The 18,514-nt window shown below is 46.1% G+C and overlaps 1 protein-coding gene across 1 annotated transcript in view; it reads right to left on the reverse strand.

The window, feature by feature from the left end:
* The window catches only part of LOC117757011 (thyrotropin-releasing hormone-degrading ectoenzyme-like), a 114,869-nt gene that overhangs the window by 68,051 nt on the left and 28,304 nt on the right, over positions 1–18,514 (reverse strand). The window contains 1 exon segment of the mRNA XM_034577724.1: positions 15,140–15,266. Coding sequence (XP_034433615.1) covers positions 15,140–15,266 — 127 coding nt within the window.

The following is an 18,514-nucleotide window of genomic DNA, read 5'->3' on the forward strand; positions in this document are numbered from 1 at the left end:
GTGAATGCTCCGCTCTGACAGCCTCAGTCGGCCTCAGGAGATCCTCACTCCATAACTTCAGTGGAATGGATTGTTTGGTGAATGTAGAACATGCACAGCATCGATGTTCGGCTCCTCGGCTCCTCGGCTCCGGCCTCGTCACCGCCGGCGAGGAGACGCAGCGAGGAGCCGGAGTGACGGCGATAATAGCTCCACTGACTCCGAGCCCACAGGTGGATGTGGATGTGGGGTTAAAAAAATAAATCATATACGAGGAGAAGAGCAGTAAGTGACAGCTGAGCACCGACACCTCACATACACACGCTATTAAATATATATATATATATGTGTTGCAGGGAGAAGCCTCAGTCTCCAGTTGAGCTGAACTCTCTCTTGCCTTATTAGCCTGTGAGTGGACGTCGGGGGGGTGAAGTTTGGCTCGTGGTCGACTCTCAGGCTCAAACCCGGAGGTGCTGCACAGATCTGAGGTCAGAGCTCAGAGCAGAACAGTGAAAACTGTCAGCGTGAAGTTTCTGTCTGAAATATAACTTTATAAGTTTCTCTTAACCAAGCAGAAGAATTCCCTTCATGCACGTGTTCATATTCCTGCTCAATATTTACATAACATGGGTAACTAGTCTTTTTTAAATTTATATTATACATAAAGCAGCTTGTTCTTAAGAATTTTAATGACTTGTGGCAAATTAAATGAATATATCAAGTATTTCATATGCAGTAGATATAATATGTTTAATTGGTGTAATATCTTTCTACATATTGTGTTTTAATGAGAAAAACAGTATCTAATGGAAAACAGGGGATCTTGTTTTATTATATAATTATATTCATGTGTTACAGAGGCAGGTAATTAACGGTAACTTGTTTTTCTCCATATTGTTATTTTTATTTGATTCATCATCTTTATCTTGTTAGAAACGGTTTCACACGGTCGAAGATTAAACTTCACACTGACCTCAGGCCAGCAGCGGCCATGTTTACACGTCTTCAGAGTAAACACCTGAACGCCACGTGGATGTACTCAAATATACTGCCATTCATAAATACATATACATATATAATAATAATATTAATGAATAGAAAAGATGCTCAACATCTGCAGCCACTTCCTGTAAACTTAAAATTGGGTGATGTCGTCACAATTTGTAGAAGTTTACCTTCAGTCACTGTCGCAGACACACAGAGGTGTGTGTGTGTGTGTGTGTGTGTGTGTGTGTGTGTGTGTGTGTGTGTGTCTGTGTGTGTGTGTGTGTGTGGGAGGGGGGGTGCTGCTGTGGAAACACGCGGCTGGTTTCTCCTCCGTCTGCTGATCGGAGTGAATTTGAATTTCACAGGGAGGAGGATGCAGAGATGGAGCGAGAGTGGGAGAGACGTTACCATGGTAACAGATGTTGGGTCATCAAGTCAGTGAGGGGCCAGTGAACCTCTACTCTGTGTGTGTGTCTGTGTGTGTGTGTGTGTGTGTGTGTGTGTGTGTGTGTGTGTGTGTGTGTGTGTGTGTGTGTGTGTGTCTGTTCTGTTCTGTTCTATATACAGACAGAGAGGGGGTGTGTTCCAGAAAATGATAGAGGTGAAACACTGCAGAGTGAGAAAGGTGTGAGTGTGTGTGTGTGTGTGTGTGTGTGTGTGTGTGTGTGTGTGTGTGTGTGTGTGTGTGTGTGTTGACCTTGGTTCTGATGCCAGGGAGAGTGTGAGTCAACAAGCTGGCAACCAACCAACACACACACATGGGAAAAACACACACCTGAACGAACTCACACACACACACACACACACACACACACACACACACACACACACACACACACACACACACACACACACACACACACACACACACACACACACACACACACAGCCAACCCCCTACCCGACTGACAGGGTCCAGTGTGACACACCTCTCGACCAATCAGCAGGGAGCAGTGTGTTGTCTTCACAGAGCTTTATTCACGTTGTGGTTATTAACTGTGACAATAATAAACTGGTGAGTCAAAGAATTCCCATAAAAACGACCCAAACCAGCGATGAGAGGAAAACTAGAAACACCTCAATACATTCATGATGCGAGAAGTGTTTCTCCAAAACAAACACGATCCACAAAGTGATTTGCGATGTTTCTTCTCAGTTTTGTTATGAGCTGTTTTGAAGATGGCGTCAGTCGCCTCTTTCCATCATTCGCCGCTTTCATCTTATTTCCCCGATGCTCTGATGCTTCCATCAGTGAGACTGTTTGTTTCAGGACTTTGCGACTGAATCACTTCAGTCGCTTCTTTCTAAAGATATTGAATAGATTTGTTTTCCCTGTTTGGAGCTGTCATGTCGTCCATCTTTATTTTCATGGTCGGACCTCTGTGAAACTTTTAGACTTTTAGTACGAGGGCAATAACAAACATGATATTGTTGTTTTGAGCTTTTAGAGGACGGCAGGTAACGTGAAGCTCTTACGTGACGTGACTACAGCTTATTTAAATATGAAATAAACCCTGAGGCTCAAACTACAGTCACAGTGAGCTGAGCGAAATAAACAACAGACCTTAAACAACAGACCAGTTACTCTGAGTCAGGTCGCTACTCGAGGTTTAAACCAGGTAGAAGGTGCAGAGCTTGTTTCCTCACACCTCACGGCCGAGCTCGGACAGTTTGCTTCTAAACCCGATGAAGCCTCATTAGCACCGAGACACGAGGATCCTCACCGATCATCGGTCGATACTTCAGTCGATCGGCGTCTCCTCAGGTGAACCAGGTCTGATACCTACAGAACATCAGTTTGATCTGTTTCCACACCGCAGCTCCTGAACGGCTCTGTCCTCTTTTATTTATTATGGTCGTTCAGCTGAAGTTCTTTGACTTTGACAGAGACACATATTAAACAGTGCACGGCCCGTCTCTCTGTGTGTGTGTGTCTAAAATAGCTGCTTCACCCCCCCCACCCCTGCCCCCCCGCCACTGTCTCTGTGTCTTTAAAAACACCAATTAGAGACATTTAATCACTGCTCAGGCTGTCCGGACCAGTTACACTCAGCTGCACAGAGAGAAAAGAAAAGAGAGAGAGAGAGAGTTTCACTTGTCCTCTGTCGTCCCTGGAGAAAAACCAAATTCCCTCCAGAAGCATTTCACACTTTTCTTCTGACAACTTCAGCTAATTTCACTTCTTCTAATGTTCGTCGGTGGTAATTTTCAAAATCATTGTTGCGTTAAGGATTAAATCGAGACATGTATTATAAGTTTTCTGACGTCTCAGGCTAACACACACCATTAATGACACTTACTTTAATATACGAGGGTTTTTCTCTTTTTATTCATTTCACCACCGGATCATCACAGAGGGAAACTCAGCCCATCCAGCATCGAGTCGGCCAATCAGCTCAGAGAGGAGATCAAGAAGGAGGTGCAGGAGAGGGGGGGGGCGGTGCTACTGTCATCCATCACCAGCGTTGTCACGGTGACACCACTGATGATGGATGATCGTTACCGTCAACATTCTGAAATCAGAAACCGTGAAACACGAACGGATGCTGAACTTCGAGAAGCGTCCGACAAAGACGAATCGTACAGTTCAACGTCCAGTGGACGACATGACGGCTGCCCAAGATCACCCCCTAGTGGCTGGCTGCAGCATAGGTCATAAACGCTGTCTCATCCATGTTAACAAATGGGACATGGACCAAACAGAAGAAAGTACTCGCTAAATAAATGTTTGTCAAATATTGACGCTAAGACAAGTATTCTCACGTGATCAAACTATCCAACCGTGATGCCATCACTCGTTTTATTGTGTTAAGTCTAAAGCGTAAAGTGTAACTGGGATAAGTTTTCACTTCTCAGCCTCGACAGTCTCCATCTTGCTCCTTCTCCTCTTTCACTTAGTTTGTATTCTCTTATTCAGTAAGTGGCTCCACACAAGGTCGGGCAGAGGTCACCGTAGCTCACTGTCTTTCCTGTGCGTAGGTGCTACATTCCGATCAGCTGTAACCATGGCAACCGAAGTAACCGCAGGGCCCGTATTGATAACAAGTGAGATGTAAACATCCAGGGGGAGAGCGAGACTCCGACTGAACACACACACATTCTGCTAATTCTTAGAACAGGAGTTTGGACACATGGTTAGATTTCGGTTTCCAATAGAAGCTCCGCCCTTATGTACGACAGCTTCAATATTACAGTGACCGTTCACGTCAATATTCCATCGACACGTCTGAGTTCCTCCTTGGTGCATCAGGCTAAGAATAAATGTTTCTGTTATTCCTCCAGATCACGAGATTCACAGCTTCGGGACCAGGAAGCTATTTTCAAACGTGTGAAAATGAAGAAAAACACAGATAGTGATTTTCCACATCACAGGAAGCGACAAAATAACCGCTCGATTATTTGGTGGATGACAAATGTGTCAACTGTTAATTTCTGGTGAGAGAACGATGGCCATGTTTGATTTGAGATGTTTGATAGAGCTTATCCATAGAGCCGTGTGCAGAGCTCTGATATCGTTCTTTGTGTGTTTCACAGACACAGTGACTCATCTGTCACTGGCCATCGGGGGGCAGTAAAAAGATCCATAAAGGTTTTACCATCCGCAGCAGGCAGAGCTCATTATGTCATATGTAGTTTCCACTGTAACAGTTCCCCTGGGTCCTAAAGACCTGAAGTTATGGACTTGTACCTCAAGTTGGATGAAAGAGTCTGACTAGAAACATTTTAACGTAGCTTAGCATAACGACAGGAAGCAGGGACAAACTGGTGTCTTCAAAGTAAAATAAAAACAAATCACACTATCTTCTGAGTCGCCCCTTTGATTCCACATTTTCATATCTTGAATAATTTCCAGTGTTCAAACGGCCGCAGTTAGCTTTTGAAATTAAATTCAACGCATTTACATTGATCACTGGTTGTAAACTAAACTGAGGCTGCAGCTCCCGGTGGTTCGTTAACGAGCAGAGGCTGAGTCACTTTAACTCGTGTAACTCGTCCAGACAGTGCAGTGATTAAATGTCTCTAATTGGTGCTTTAAAGATACATCAAGTGTGTGTGTGTGTGTGTGTGTGTGTGTGTGTGTGTGTGTGTGTGTGCGCGCGTGTGTGTGTGTGTGTGTGTGTGTGTGTGTGTGTGTGTGTGTGTGTGTGTGTGTGTGTGTGCGTGTGTGCGCGTGTTGCATAATGGGCTTTGTGCTCATATCGAAGTGACAGGATGTTTTCTCCTCTTCACTGTTGCTAAGTACTCGCTCGCTGTTGGAGCCGTTGTGTTTCCGTCTGAAACAGTGTGAGCTCTCGACCTCACTCAGTAAAGTGCTTTAAGTTAATGTGCGTAGGGATTTGACGCTGTGAGAATACAATCGAATTAATTTAACACTGATACATCTTTTTTCCGTCGTTGAACCAGTTCAGTTCCGGATTCTTGAGCTTCCCAGTGAACCAGAACCACTGTAACCAAGGGTCGGTCATTAACGGAGGGATGTGCACAGTAATGTCCACAGGAGAAGCAACATGGTGGAAACAAACAAACTAACAAACAGAGTAATCATTTCCCTTAGAGAAGTGCAGTCATTGGCTGAATACTGTAGTACAGTACAGTAACAGTCCATTGACCCAAACATCACACATCTCCACAGAGCGACTCACAAACTATGCAAATATCTGTGAACATTGTTCATGTTCAACCTTAAAACCTCCTGAAGCTTCACCTCACTGACTCTAAACCAAGATAGAGTAAAGTCTGCCATCAGCCGACGAGTCAGGACGGCGTGTCCACCACAGACCACAAGAACACAACGTAGGAGTCAGTGAACGCCGCTCGGCTGTGGTTCTGGTGAGTTCAACCGGCCCTGACGAGTATCGACAGACCTTCAGCTCGTCAATATTCTTTTCTGTTATCCGTCTTTCTGAAAAGTGATGGATGATGCGGCGCTCTTCTGCCCGTGCTCCCACACAAATGGCTCAGGATCGATCGGCTGACTTGCTGATCAGGAGACGTCTCGATGTACAGGTCAAAACTGGAATTAATTAGATATTTCGTCTGGATTACGTATGACCCTGGTTTCAGCAACGTTTCACTTTAAGATTCCAATTTGAACACGTGTCATGGTCGAACTACTTGTTCAGAAATAACAGTAGACGTGAAATAAATGTTTGTCAAAGATGGTTTCTGTCATTTTAGGTGGTTCTTACTGCATCGATTTCCATTTCAACAAAAACAAAACAGAGAATTACACGTTTCACTAACGACCTCCGAGCCCAGGAGGTTTTTTGAGGCTTTGAAACAACGTCCTCGCCCTGAAGCCCCCACAGGTCGTCAGAGAACAGCTATTCAGGCTCATCCCTAAAACATTCAGTACAGTTCTTTGTTTCAGTGGCAGAGCAGCTCTGAGCTTGTTAACCCTGAACCTGACGTCGTCTCCTCAGCTGAAGAGGCGTTCTCTGCTCCTCTGTGAAATCAATTCACCTCAGTATCTCCCTGGGATCTGAGACACTCAGTCTCATCGGTGACTGTTGTCCTCCAGCTCTTTGGAAATAATCCCTTTAAACTCTTCTCTCTCGGATGGTTTTGGCTCTGCTTTGCTCACTGCTGGAAATAAATTCCTCACCTCTGGCTGTTTCCCAAACTGCTTTGAAACAGAGACTGTGTCGTAAAGAGAGCCGGCGTTCATCCATCCTGTCCTCTGAACCGCAGACCAGCCTCCAAATTACCTTTCTGCAACGGGGTCACGGAAAGGAATTGTTGCTAAAAGACTCCGGGAGTAGATGTGATAAAATCTTCATTCATTCAGTCTGCAGCCGAGTGGAAGCACTGGGAGCATCTGTAAAACCAGACAGTGACGCACTAAGAGCAGTGGGATCAGATAGGAAACTCATTTGTACAAAACCCATTAACTTCCTAACAAGACATATTTCTATTCTGATGAACACTATTTTCTTAAAACACGACAAATTCGTCTAATGGGTTCAGATAATTCCTCTTGTTTCCAGCGGAGAAACGCTGGTGATTGAAATCTGCTCCATCGGTGATTATCAGTAATTGAGGAGTAAAGGACAAACTTGTCTAATGGAGGTTTTTCCTGCTGATACGAGCTGAACCTCGTCTCCGGTGATTCAGTGATGTAAACACAGGAAACACGTTCGTTAGATTCAAGGAGACAATTATCTCTGCTGCAGACGGACGTCCACAAATCCTCCTAGAAGCTGCAGATAGCAAGACGCAGCTCGTGGGGAGGAGCAGGGCGGCCTCCATTTTGTTTGTGTGTGTGTGGGGGGGGGTGGTGGTGCACAGGGACATAATGGTTGCTCATCTGTAGAACCAGAACTGTGACTAGAGCAGCTTTAACCGTTTTACCTCTAGAACAAACATGGTGGTCTTGTGTCTACATCGTTATCTCCACCGAGGAGGATATGTTTTTACTTTGATCTGTTCTTTAACAGAAAAACCATGGAACCATGAATCCAGGATTATTTTTCACTCCACTGCTTCATGTACAATACGTCTCCTCACGTCTTCTACCATTACTGACAATCACTCCTCAGTTCATGTGTCACTGCCGCTCCCTTCATCTCTATCACACGTTCTCTCTCTTTCCATTCTCATCTCTTCTTTCTGGTAATATCACGACTTTATTCTTGTTTTCTTAAAGCTCTGCATGAGTGTGTGTAAATGTGCGACTGCAACTGGTAGCGTGAAGCGATTTAAGTTCCCATTAAGCTCTGAGTGAAGTCTATTTACCGTCACAACGTCCTGATTTCCCTTTTTAAATTACGAGCTGTTATTTCCCCTGCTTCCACCTGCGTTTTGTGCGTCAGCCTTTTCCCGCAAACAAATTAGATTCTTACACTAAATGAAATATTCAAACCTCAAATGCCACGGCATTTAGTGCGGCCCGCATGTTCCATCAAGTGGAAACACCATTTGTCTGCGGCTTCATTTTACACACAGCGTTTCCTGAATTGAGTTTGATATATCTGATATCCTCGGACACTTTGGGATCTCGACTCGAATCAAACCGAGCTTCGGCTCCTCGTATCACAGCTGCCGCTTCCTGTTCCGGGAGGAAACTCTGAGTCTGAAACCATCGTCCTCTTCACTCCCAGTGAGCGTTAACGTTAAATTCTCTCATACGGCTCCGAACGAGTCGGACGCTCCAACTTCATCGCTCCGATTTACTGAGGCGGCAGCAGTCCGACAGCTGACTGGCCTGCAGCTCTGTGTGTGTGTGTGTGTGTGTGTGTGTGTGTGTGTGTGTGTGTGTGTGTGTGTGTGTGTGTGTGTGTGTGTGTGTGTGTGTGTGTGTGTGCGTGCGTGCATTTCAGTTTAGTCCATCTGTTGTTGTGTGTCACCCTGAGGCGACGGCATGACAGCGAGGGCGAGAGACAAAGAGCGAAAAAAAGAAAAGACGAAAAGAAAAGATTAAAAGATGCAAAAGCGGTGTGTGTGTGTGTGTGTGTGTGTGTGTGTGTGTGTCTGTGTGTGTGTGTCTGTGTGTGTGTTGGACCTCAGGCGCTGCTGTCTGTGTGTCTCTGTGGATCCCAGATGGAGCCAGAACTCAACAGAACACATTAGTCCACTTGGCGTGTTCTCACACACGCGTTCAGACACGCTCAGATATTCGCTGTAATTCTCCTGACAGTCGATCACCTGAGCCCCGCGCTCGCTCTGCTGCTGCAAGATTTCCGCTCCACTGGAACAGTCAAGCGAATCGTACGGAAGCCCGGAGAGGCCCCGTCATCGTCAGCGCTTCTCCCGCTGTCTCTGAACACAAGTCCCAGGTCGGAGCCGATAGGGAGAGAGGAGGAGCTGGAGCGTCTCCGGGTTTCGTTTACGAGGAAGAAGAAAGAGCAGAGGAGGAAATCGGAATCACCTGATCTGCTCTGAGGATTTATTCACTTCAATCAGCTCCTCTTGCTCAACACACTTCTGATTCTCAGCTCCTGGAGAACGTCTGCTCGCTTACGACAAACAGGAAAAGACATTTTCTCCGTTATATCGGTTTCTCCTGCGAGGACGAGTGGGAGTTACACTGTGACCAAGAAAAGCTGGAAACACAACAACATGAAGCGAAAACTAGATCTCAAGATTCCAGATACGTTGAGAAATCGGCACAACTGAAACCCACTCTTCTAAACGGCCTCGGCCACACAAAGACATTCTTCACTGTGCCGAGTGAAGAGAGAACAGAAGTTGAACTCTGTTCGCTGGGATGAACATTCAACCGTCCAATGAGAACGCAGCCGCTGAGGAGGAAAGTAATATACCAGATAAATATTATGTTTAGAAACCGGGAAAAAATCCTTTGAAAGGTTGGAAAGGTTAAAATCTAATTAAAACAGGCGGTTTGAAGCCGTGCAGGATGTTTTGAAAATATAATTTAAATCTCTGCAAATATCATTTTGTGTTTGAGTTTCTCTTCTTGAAACCTGCTGCTTCTCTTTCACAGTGTTTGTTTTACAGGTTTGAAAAACTCAGAGATGTTTTTTTGGAGCAAACATTCAGTTGGACTCAAAGATGAGATTTTACAGTGGTCAGAGGTCAAAGGTCAGAGGTCACAGTGACGGTGGTCGGTGGAGGAGATTATTCTACTTTCATTCACTTCATGTTTTCAATCTGAAAAATGAAACCAAACCAGGCTGCTCAGTTAAATGGAAACAGACGGCAGCTGCTGCACTTCAGAGTCTGTGAGCAGTTCCACGCCGGCGTTCATTACGTGTGAAGAGGGATGTTTGTGTTTTAGCACCGATCACAGTCGGTCCACACGCAGGAAGCACGCGTTCCAGCTGGTTTATTTCCTGTGAAAAGATTCTTCTGGGAAAAAACAGGATTTCAGTTTGAACCTGTCGCTACGTGTTAACGTGTTTTACACAGAAACACAGGCTGTTGATGCCAGGTGTCGTTAGGGTTCATGATCTGGGGAGCGGGAATATCCACAGCGACTGTTAACGTGGCTCCGGACGACGGAGGTGGAGATTAGAAGAGCCGGACACACAGACGGACGTCCGTGGGCTCGTCTCGTCCGCGGGCTCGTCTCGTCCGCGGGCTCGTCTCGTCCGCGGGCTCGTCTCGTCTCCTACAGGTCGAAACCGCAGATGACCCCGACTCTTATTCTTTATCGCTACAATCAGTTTTTTCGTTCGTCTGTAAAAAGCAGTTTTCCTTCCGTCCCTTTAACTTTGTATCTCAGCTCATCATTTCTCTCTCGCTCTCTCAGGGGAGTCGATGCCCTGCATGACAACAGATGGAGCCCTGCAGCCCTGGGACCACGCACACATGTACACATCCACACATACACACATACACACACGCACACACGCACACACACACACACACACACACACACACACACACGCACAGGCGGTGGTGGGGGGGAAGAGACACGCTGTGGTAAAGACTGATGTCAACATCAGTATGAATTCATACACTCTCACAGAGAATCCATGGTTGTGCAGACGGATGAAGAAGAACACAGCGGTCACACATAACGCAGATTTATAATGGGAGACTGCACTGACACACACACACACACACGCACACACACACACACACACACACACACACACGCACGCACGCACGCACACGCACACACCTGGAAGAATGAGATGTTTGGCTGTTTTTTATATTTCCGTATAAACCACAGTTCACATTTGAGTTTTAATTTGATTTTGAAACGTTCACTGAATCATTCTGAAGCTTCAGTTCTGTTTTAATCATTAATCACAATAATTAAATGGATGAATAAATAAATATGTCAATAACTAAATAAAGGATAAATAAATATAGGATATGTGGAAGTAAATGTAAATAACTAAATAAATACATAATTTATTTTATAAAGACATAAATCATTTTTTTGTCCTCCATAAAAAAACCTGCACTTGTCTTCGTATACTGACTCCCAGGATTTTCTGATTTTATTTTGAAGCTTTTAATACTTTGATATTATTGATTCGAGGCTTTGGAAAAATCTGAGTTTGAATCATCTCTTTTTTCATAAAAAATTATTTCATGGGGATTTGATTTTGTTCTTTTATTTTCCATACAATATATTTTCTATACAATATATATTTTCCATTCAATGTGAATTATTTTGTGCATCGATTGGAGTCGTGGTTTTATCAGAGGAGCAGAACCCAGATCAGCTCTTCCCTCCCTGAGACACTGTCGCAGATGAAAAACGGTGAAAATATGCATCTCGGTATGAAACAACAAATGTTGGCATAAAGCAGGACCAGATATTATTTGGCTCCGGCCCACGTGTTGTCTCCACGTTTGGCTCAGTTTGAGGAAAGTGGTCATGGGTTGATTTGGATTGAGGATCGGCTCCAGCGAGCGGCACGCGGCCGAGCGGCGGGCGACGGCGCCTGGAGCCGGGCCAGAGCGCTCGGGTGGATTCTGGTGCGTCATCCATCAGGAGTCTGGTGCGAGTCCAGCAGGTGTGGCAGGTTGGCTGAAGGGCACGGCCGAGTAACGGCAGTTTGAATCCTCCTCAACAGTCGAACCAGGAGGTGTCGTGGGTTTCACATGCAGCCGCCGCCGCTCGTCTCCCCGTGGAGCTTCTCACCAGCGGAGCAGCTTCATGCGTGGATCTGCACTTCCTCTGTTCTCGTGCACTAACGTGAGGATGGATAGAAATGCACGACTCTAATAATCCTATCATTCTCCATGAGAGCTGTAAACATGCAGCCGTCGGAATCGCACGCCTCTAATTGGCTGTGTCGCTGTGAAGTATTTTCCAGTTGCCACACTCACGAGGTCTTTCTGTTTTATACCTGTGGCTAATCTGTCAGTTATGAATGCAGCGATTTCTACCTGCTGGGTTTATACATTGAAACGTGGTGGAGAATCGTTTAGAGTTTTGCTGCAGCGTGATTATTGTGTTGTTTTTTTTTTACACCTCTGCTGTTGTATTAAAACCTCTCAGCTTCACGGAATGAGACTTTCACACTGTGGGTCTGTTTAGTGACATCATACGGTTTGTGTTACAGCAACATGGTGTCGATTTGATCCGTCGTTGTGACAACCAGACAACACACTTTATGTTATAGCCATTCAGACACATTCACACACACTCACACACACTCACACACACTCACACACACACTCACACACATTCACACACACTCACACACACTCACACACTCAGTATTTCATTCCTAATAGAAGAGCAGCACTGAACAGAAGAGATGTTTCTCTTCTCTCCCGACTGGCTGCAGCGGAACCTTGACAGACAGATGCTTCGTCCAATTACCTTCCAAGTACTTTTTAAAACCTGCCCTTTACCGAACACTTTCCAGCGAGGACGTCCCAGATGGTTCAGTGGAAACCAAACCATCTGTCGTCTCAGGTTAGAGGCTCCTAAAACTGTCCCAGCGCTCTGTGGGAGCTGCTGTAACTTCACTGTTACAACTCAACTCCGACTCCCAGCTCCTCACAATGTGACGTCCTGGAGGTGGGAGGTTTTCAGCTGCCGTCTCTCAGCAGCCTGTCTGAACCCAGGACGTGAGCTCACTTCTAACTCAGCGGCCCCGTTAACGCAGCTAATACGGGGGTAAAGGTCAGGAAGGTGAAGTAAATGTCAACGCTAACAAACAGGAGGCTTTGACTGAAGGTGAATCTCTAATGTGATGGATGAGTGTGGACAGGAAGGAGGTGTCTGACACGAACGATATGGAGCCACAGTGATCATATTAGCGAGAGTGTGCGCGGAGAGGGAGGGGGAAATGCACCGCGGCGACACGGCTAATTGATTGCGACAGGACGGAAGTGTAAAACACAAACAATTATGAAGACAGAAGAAGAAGAAGCAGGAAAGGAAGATGAAATTCGATTGATCTGACACGATTCATTAATTCGAACAGGACAGAAGCAGCGTAAACACGGAGCTGCATGTTTCTGCTGCTTTTTACACGGTGGAGCAGAAATCTGTCGACCGGAGAGAAGAACGATCAAATCTCTACAAACACTCACGAATCCCTTTGTTGTAGTTTAGAATAAAACCGTGAAGATCGTAAGGATCGTAACCGACGGCGCCGTTTGGCCGCAGGATCTTTTCAAGAAGTCAGGAGGCCGACGATCACTCTGACATTTGGGGATTGGTTTTTGCTTCTGAACTCGCTGGCCCCAGCGCTCCCACGCACAGCGACTTTAATAATGCAAAAGAAACGCGAGGGAGCAGCGACCGGAAGAGTCGCGGCCTCTGCTCCGGTCAGACGGCCGGTGTCTCTGCCCGGAGACACTGGAGACACATCCACGTCTCAGGCTCACAAGGTATCTGTGAAGCAGCTGAGGCAGCAGCTCTGGACGACTTCGCCCGAAACATCGAAACCTCCGGTCCGACCGATGGCAGCAGCTCCTGTAGCAGCGCTGCAGTGGTGGCAGGCAAACCAGACGTCTGGGTCGTCATGGTTACAAACTTATGGAACCTTTATGGTTTGGTTGAGTTTAGTAAAAGAGACGACACTTTTCAACACTTCACCAGAATCTGCCGCTGCAATTTACTTCACCACTTGAACTTCAGTTCCTGCTTCAAGTTTAGATTTAACAACATATTGTCTTGGCAGAGAGAGAGAGAGCGAGAGAGAGAGAGAGAGAGAGAGAGAGAGAGAGAGGCAGAGAGAGAGAGAGAGAGAGGGAGAGAGAGAGAGGCAGAGAGAGGCAGAGAGAGAGAGAGAGAGAGAGAGAGAGAGGCAGAGAGAGAGAGAGAGAGAGAGGCAGAGAGAGAGAGAGAGAGAGAGACAGAGAGAGAGAGAGAGAGAGAGAGAGAGAGAGAGAGAGAGAGAGGCAGAGAGAGAGAGAGAGAGAGGGAGAGAGAGAGAGGCAGAGAGAGGCAGAGAGAGAGAGAGAGAGAGAGAGAGGCAGAGAGAGAGAGAGAGAGAGAGGCAGAGAGAGAGAGAGAGAGAGAGAGACAGAGAGAGAGAGAGAGACAGAGAGACAGAGAGAGAGAGAGGCAGAGAGAGAGAGAGGCAGAGAGAGAGAGAGAGAGAGAGAGAGGCAGAGAGAGAGAGAGAGAGAGAGGCAGAGAGAGAGAGAGAGAGAGAGAGAGAGAGAGAGAGAGAGAGAGAGAGAGAGAGAGGCAGAGAGAGGCAGAGAGAGAGAGAGAGAGAGAGAGAGAGAGAGAGAGAGAGAGAGAGAGAGAGAGGCAGAGAGAGGCAGAGAGAGAGAGAGAGAGAGAGAGAGAGAAACCTGGACCATCATTTCCTCAATCGACACCTCAACTCCTCTCACCGCTCTCTTCAGCTGAGACGACTCGTTTCATCAACTTCTTTAACTTCTTCAGTTTCACTTCTTGCTGCTTTTCCAGTTTACACGTTAAAAAAGAGTTGAGGTGTTGATTGAAACCCGGACGTATCAATCAACACCTCAACTCGCAGCGACTCTTCTCTTCGATTTTCCAGCTTGTGCAACTTGAACTAAATTCCTGTTTGCACCAGTTTCCTTCAATGTTTTGACACAAGCACGTTTAAAAGGCTCAGAAACATAAAATAAAACCTAAAGAGCTATTTCAATTATCTGTCCATTAGCTCCACTGATTATTTGAGGGTCGCAGTGGGAGACGGAGCCACTTCAATTATGCGATGGAGAAAAGCAGAGTTTTTTTCTTCAGCCACTTAATGAATATATAAAAATGAGCAGGATAAAGCAATGGGGTGGGGGGGGGGGTTTCAGTTTCAGGACATGTGCTTTTCTTTGATACCTCACTCTGCTGGGTATGATCACATCTCTGGACAAAAACCCTCTGAAGCAGCGGCGTTTAATGTCTGAACACAAGCGGCCGTGAGAGTCCGAGGTTCAATTCCCGGAGCTAATCACACTGTACATCCCCCTGACAGGCGGGCGGAGGAACAGGACACAGTGTTTTCTCTGCCTGAGATGAGAACAGATTGATGAACCCAAGCGTAATTGTGCGAAGGACAAAGAGTTGGCCCACGTCCCTGAAACGGCGCAGGAAGGGGAAGTTGTTTTCTCTTCCTAATGTGGATCAGCAGGAGGATAGGAAAGCTAGCGGTGCGGTTTTTCGTCTAACCCAGGATGACAGGAAATCAAACATCAAAGCTTTCTCTCTCTTCCTTTGACTGGGCAGGACGAGCGAGGACGCAGCCGACAAAACTTTCACTCCACAACAACAGCTCGACTAAATGGTGTCAAAGGTAGAGGACGACGTCAGCAGCCTTACCTAGCTTGGGCAGCGAGTACTGCACTTTGAAGTAGTCCTGGTAAAATCCCAGAAGCCTCTTGGTGATGTGGAGCGCGTAGTCCCCTGCGCCGCTAGCGATGGCGTCCGGCCGGGCGTACAGACGGATCTGAAGTCAGAGAGAGAGAGAGAAGTGACATCTGCTGATTTGAACAGAGATTAATCTGAGCACAAACGCAGAGAGAAGGAAGGAATTAGTGTAAACTCAGCGCACGAGAAAACTAAGTGGAATTAAACCATTTTCTTAAATGTATAATGAGAAGGAAATGAAGTTTACACTCAAATCTACAAGGAGACAAACACAATAAGACAGAAACTCCACACAGGACGTAACACAATCAGCCGAAATTCAGATCCGCAGAGAAACAGGAATTGAATTGGAGGGAGTTAATGTTGTGCCATAATGCATCAAACGTGATACCATAAAATGGTGTGCCTTTCGGCATTCAATAAATTTGGTTATCAAGATAAAAATATTAAATATTAATATTTTATTATTAATATTTAATATTGTATATTTTAATTGATTAAAGTTACCTCGGGGCACCACCCTTCAAAGGAAGGGAAAAGATAGCCAATTTATTGATTAAGTCTCATAAAGGTTCTAACTACAAATTTGGAACTCTGATTAACAATTAAATTAATAACTATAACCAAAATTACCATATAGATAGTTAGCTAAGTTGAAAGATATGGGGTTCTTGACAGTGTAGAGGTTGGCGAAATTCACTTATGCAACATTAATGGAAAAACATTTGTGAAAGAAAAACATTTATTATGAATATAATAAAGTATAAAAACACAAATTACTAACGGTCTAATTGCTAAACAAAGATAGGTATGTGTGTATACATGTGTGTGTGTCTGTGTGAGTCAGCGTGCTTTCAAGATGGTGGCTGGCCAAAGAGATAACACCCGTCCCCCACCTATTGGAATGTTTACGACCTGTAGAGCTAATGAGGTGAAGAGTTATGCGTGTGTCTGTGTGTGTGTGTGTGTGTGTGTGTGTGTGTCTGTGTGTGTGTGTCTGTGTGTGTGTGTGCCAAATTAGACAAAGTTACTAGATTGGATGCAACGACAGACTGTGAAGAGCATAACAGACTAACATTACTTTCTCAATAACTTGTACCCAAAATATCACAACACCACAAATCAAACTTATAAACCTCACACAGAATCGAATAAACAGTCTTGCTTAGCCTAGTATAATTATTAAGCCCAGTTGTGTTGCCAGTCCGTGGAAAGGGGAAAAAGGAAGTTGCTGTGCAGTTCGCAGTTTTGTGTCGTCTTGCTGGTTTCGGTTGAGCGGTATAGCTCAGTTGCTGGCTGAAGTTTTCCTGCAGGACATCGCATCGCTGCTAGGACGTCGGTAGAGCTTGGAGGGCGAGGAGGTTTCCTTGGTGAGATGAGCTGGAAGCTGCACCTTTGTGCTCCTCTCGAAGAGTTGGATGGGAAGAGAAGATGTGAGCTGGAGAAGAGGCTCCACAGCCTTCCCTCCTGTGGAAGGATTGTAGGAAGAGGCAGGAACTGGCTCGACAGCCTTCTCTCCTTGGAGGGAGTTTAGAGAGAGAATCGAGAAGCTGGAGAACTTAGCTTATATTGGCCCGGTGACCTCACAGGTCATGGGGTCCAGAGTGACCAATGGGAGTTGAAACCTGTGTCCCTGGGGGGGGGTTTCCACCCCTCTGTGTGAAGTTGATGCCCTCTGGGACATTGAGTTCCTTGCTCTGGTTTTTAATGGCCCCTGGGAGACGGAGTCCTGGAGGGACATGCTGCTTCCGGCTTTGATGGCACATGTAGGCCGAAGTGTGGTTTCACACAAAACCATGGCCCAACATTATTTATTTCTTTGTTCACGGAGACAAAAGAGAATCGGAATCAGGCCGGAGCTCCGCAGGTCGAGTCCACGGAGAACAAGTGAGTCGGGTCGAGGAATAAAAGAGTCGGGTCGAGCTTTTTTGGTTCAAATCTCCACAAAGAAAAATGGCGTTGAGTCTGTGAGCGGAAAAAACAATCGACTCAAAGAAGAGAGGAAATCAAAAGAAGGTAAAAGATCTGTTTTAGGTGAATTCAGATATTTATCACAGTCGAAACTCTTCATACAGTCAGTGATCGTCTTTACACATCCTGCATAGTGAGTGACAGTCTGTATGATCATGAATACACAGACTGGTTTGTATCGGAGCCTCTGGGACCGTTTGACAACATGCTGCCGTCTCCGTGTTGCTGTGATGGACGGATCCGTTAATCACTTTGAACCACGGCACTAATTACACACACACACACACACACACACACACACACACACTGCGGGTTGACAGACAGGCGTAACCATGGTGACAGGAGGTGGTGATGTAACAGATCAAAGGAGTTTGAATGAAACACAGCTAGAGAGAGAAACCAGCTCATTGTCGGCTGGAGGACGGTCCGCTGGTCAAACGCAGGGTCGCCGTGGTAACCAGGGTTGAATTGCTTAACAGCCGTGCCGACGAAATTATCTGGTGTCCAATCGAATCTTAAAAGTTTACATTAGACAAAATGTTGGCTGCACCCAGGAGGCCGACCTTAATGAGCGGATCCATAAACTCTGTCTGGTGGAGGTAACGCAGCGTCTGGAGGAAACTCCTCTAATCTCCACACACGGCACAGCAGCGAGTCTCTGGGCAGACGGATCGACCTGATCCCAGAGCTCTGCAGACAGCGAGTCCACGCACGTCCTCGCTCGTTAAACGTCCGCTGTAATATGTGACCCCAGTTTATTACCCGCGGGCAAATTTTCATCTAGTCTACAGTCGGGGTCGTGAAAGGTCCTGGACTCAAATCCTGGATGAGCTCTTCAGAGTTATTGAATTCTCTCTAGCGTGGGATCAATATCTTGATCTTCAGAAAAACAATACGCCCCCCCCCCCCCACGCCCCCACGCCCACATAAAGCCAGAGGACACACACACACACACTCAGGTGAACATCAGTGTCCTGGTAGTGTCACTGCGATCTCTCTCGGTTTTACTTCCTTTCTAATAAAGTCTGTTTTCACGCGGCTGTAAAAACACATTGGATTCGGTCTGCACGGACACAACACGCAGTAAATCAGCCTCTGCTTTGGTCGCCGTCGTATAAAAGCTGCTGTTAAACCGCACGAGCAGGAGAAGGAGGAGAGAATAAACAGAGCTGTGCACAGTCCCGACGCATTTATCAGGCTCCATTCACACATAAGGTCTCATATCCAGACTGTTTCCAGATCTGATTTCAACCTCCTTATATCTGCACCTCGTGTTAACGTGCGTCTTCACGTTGAGATCTGATCGCTCTGTCCAACTTTCATCTTCTTTACACAATTAGAGTCGAGCTCCAACCT

This window comes from Hippoglossus hippoglossus, chromosome 23 (genome assembly GCF_009819705.1).
Source record: "Hippoglossus hippoglossus isolate fHipHip1 chromosome 23, fHipHip1.pri, whole genome shotgun sequence".
Lineage (NCBI taxonomy): Eukaryota > Metazoa > Chordata > Actinopteri > Pleuronectiformes > Pleuronectidae > Hippoglossus > Hippoglossus hippoglossus.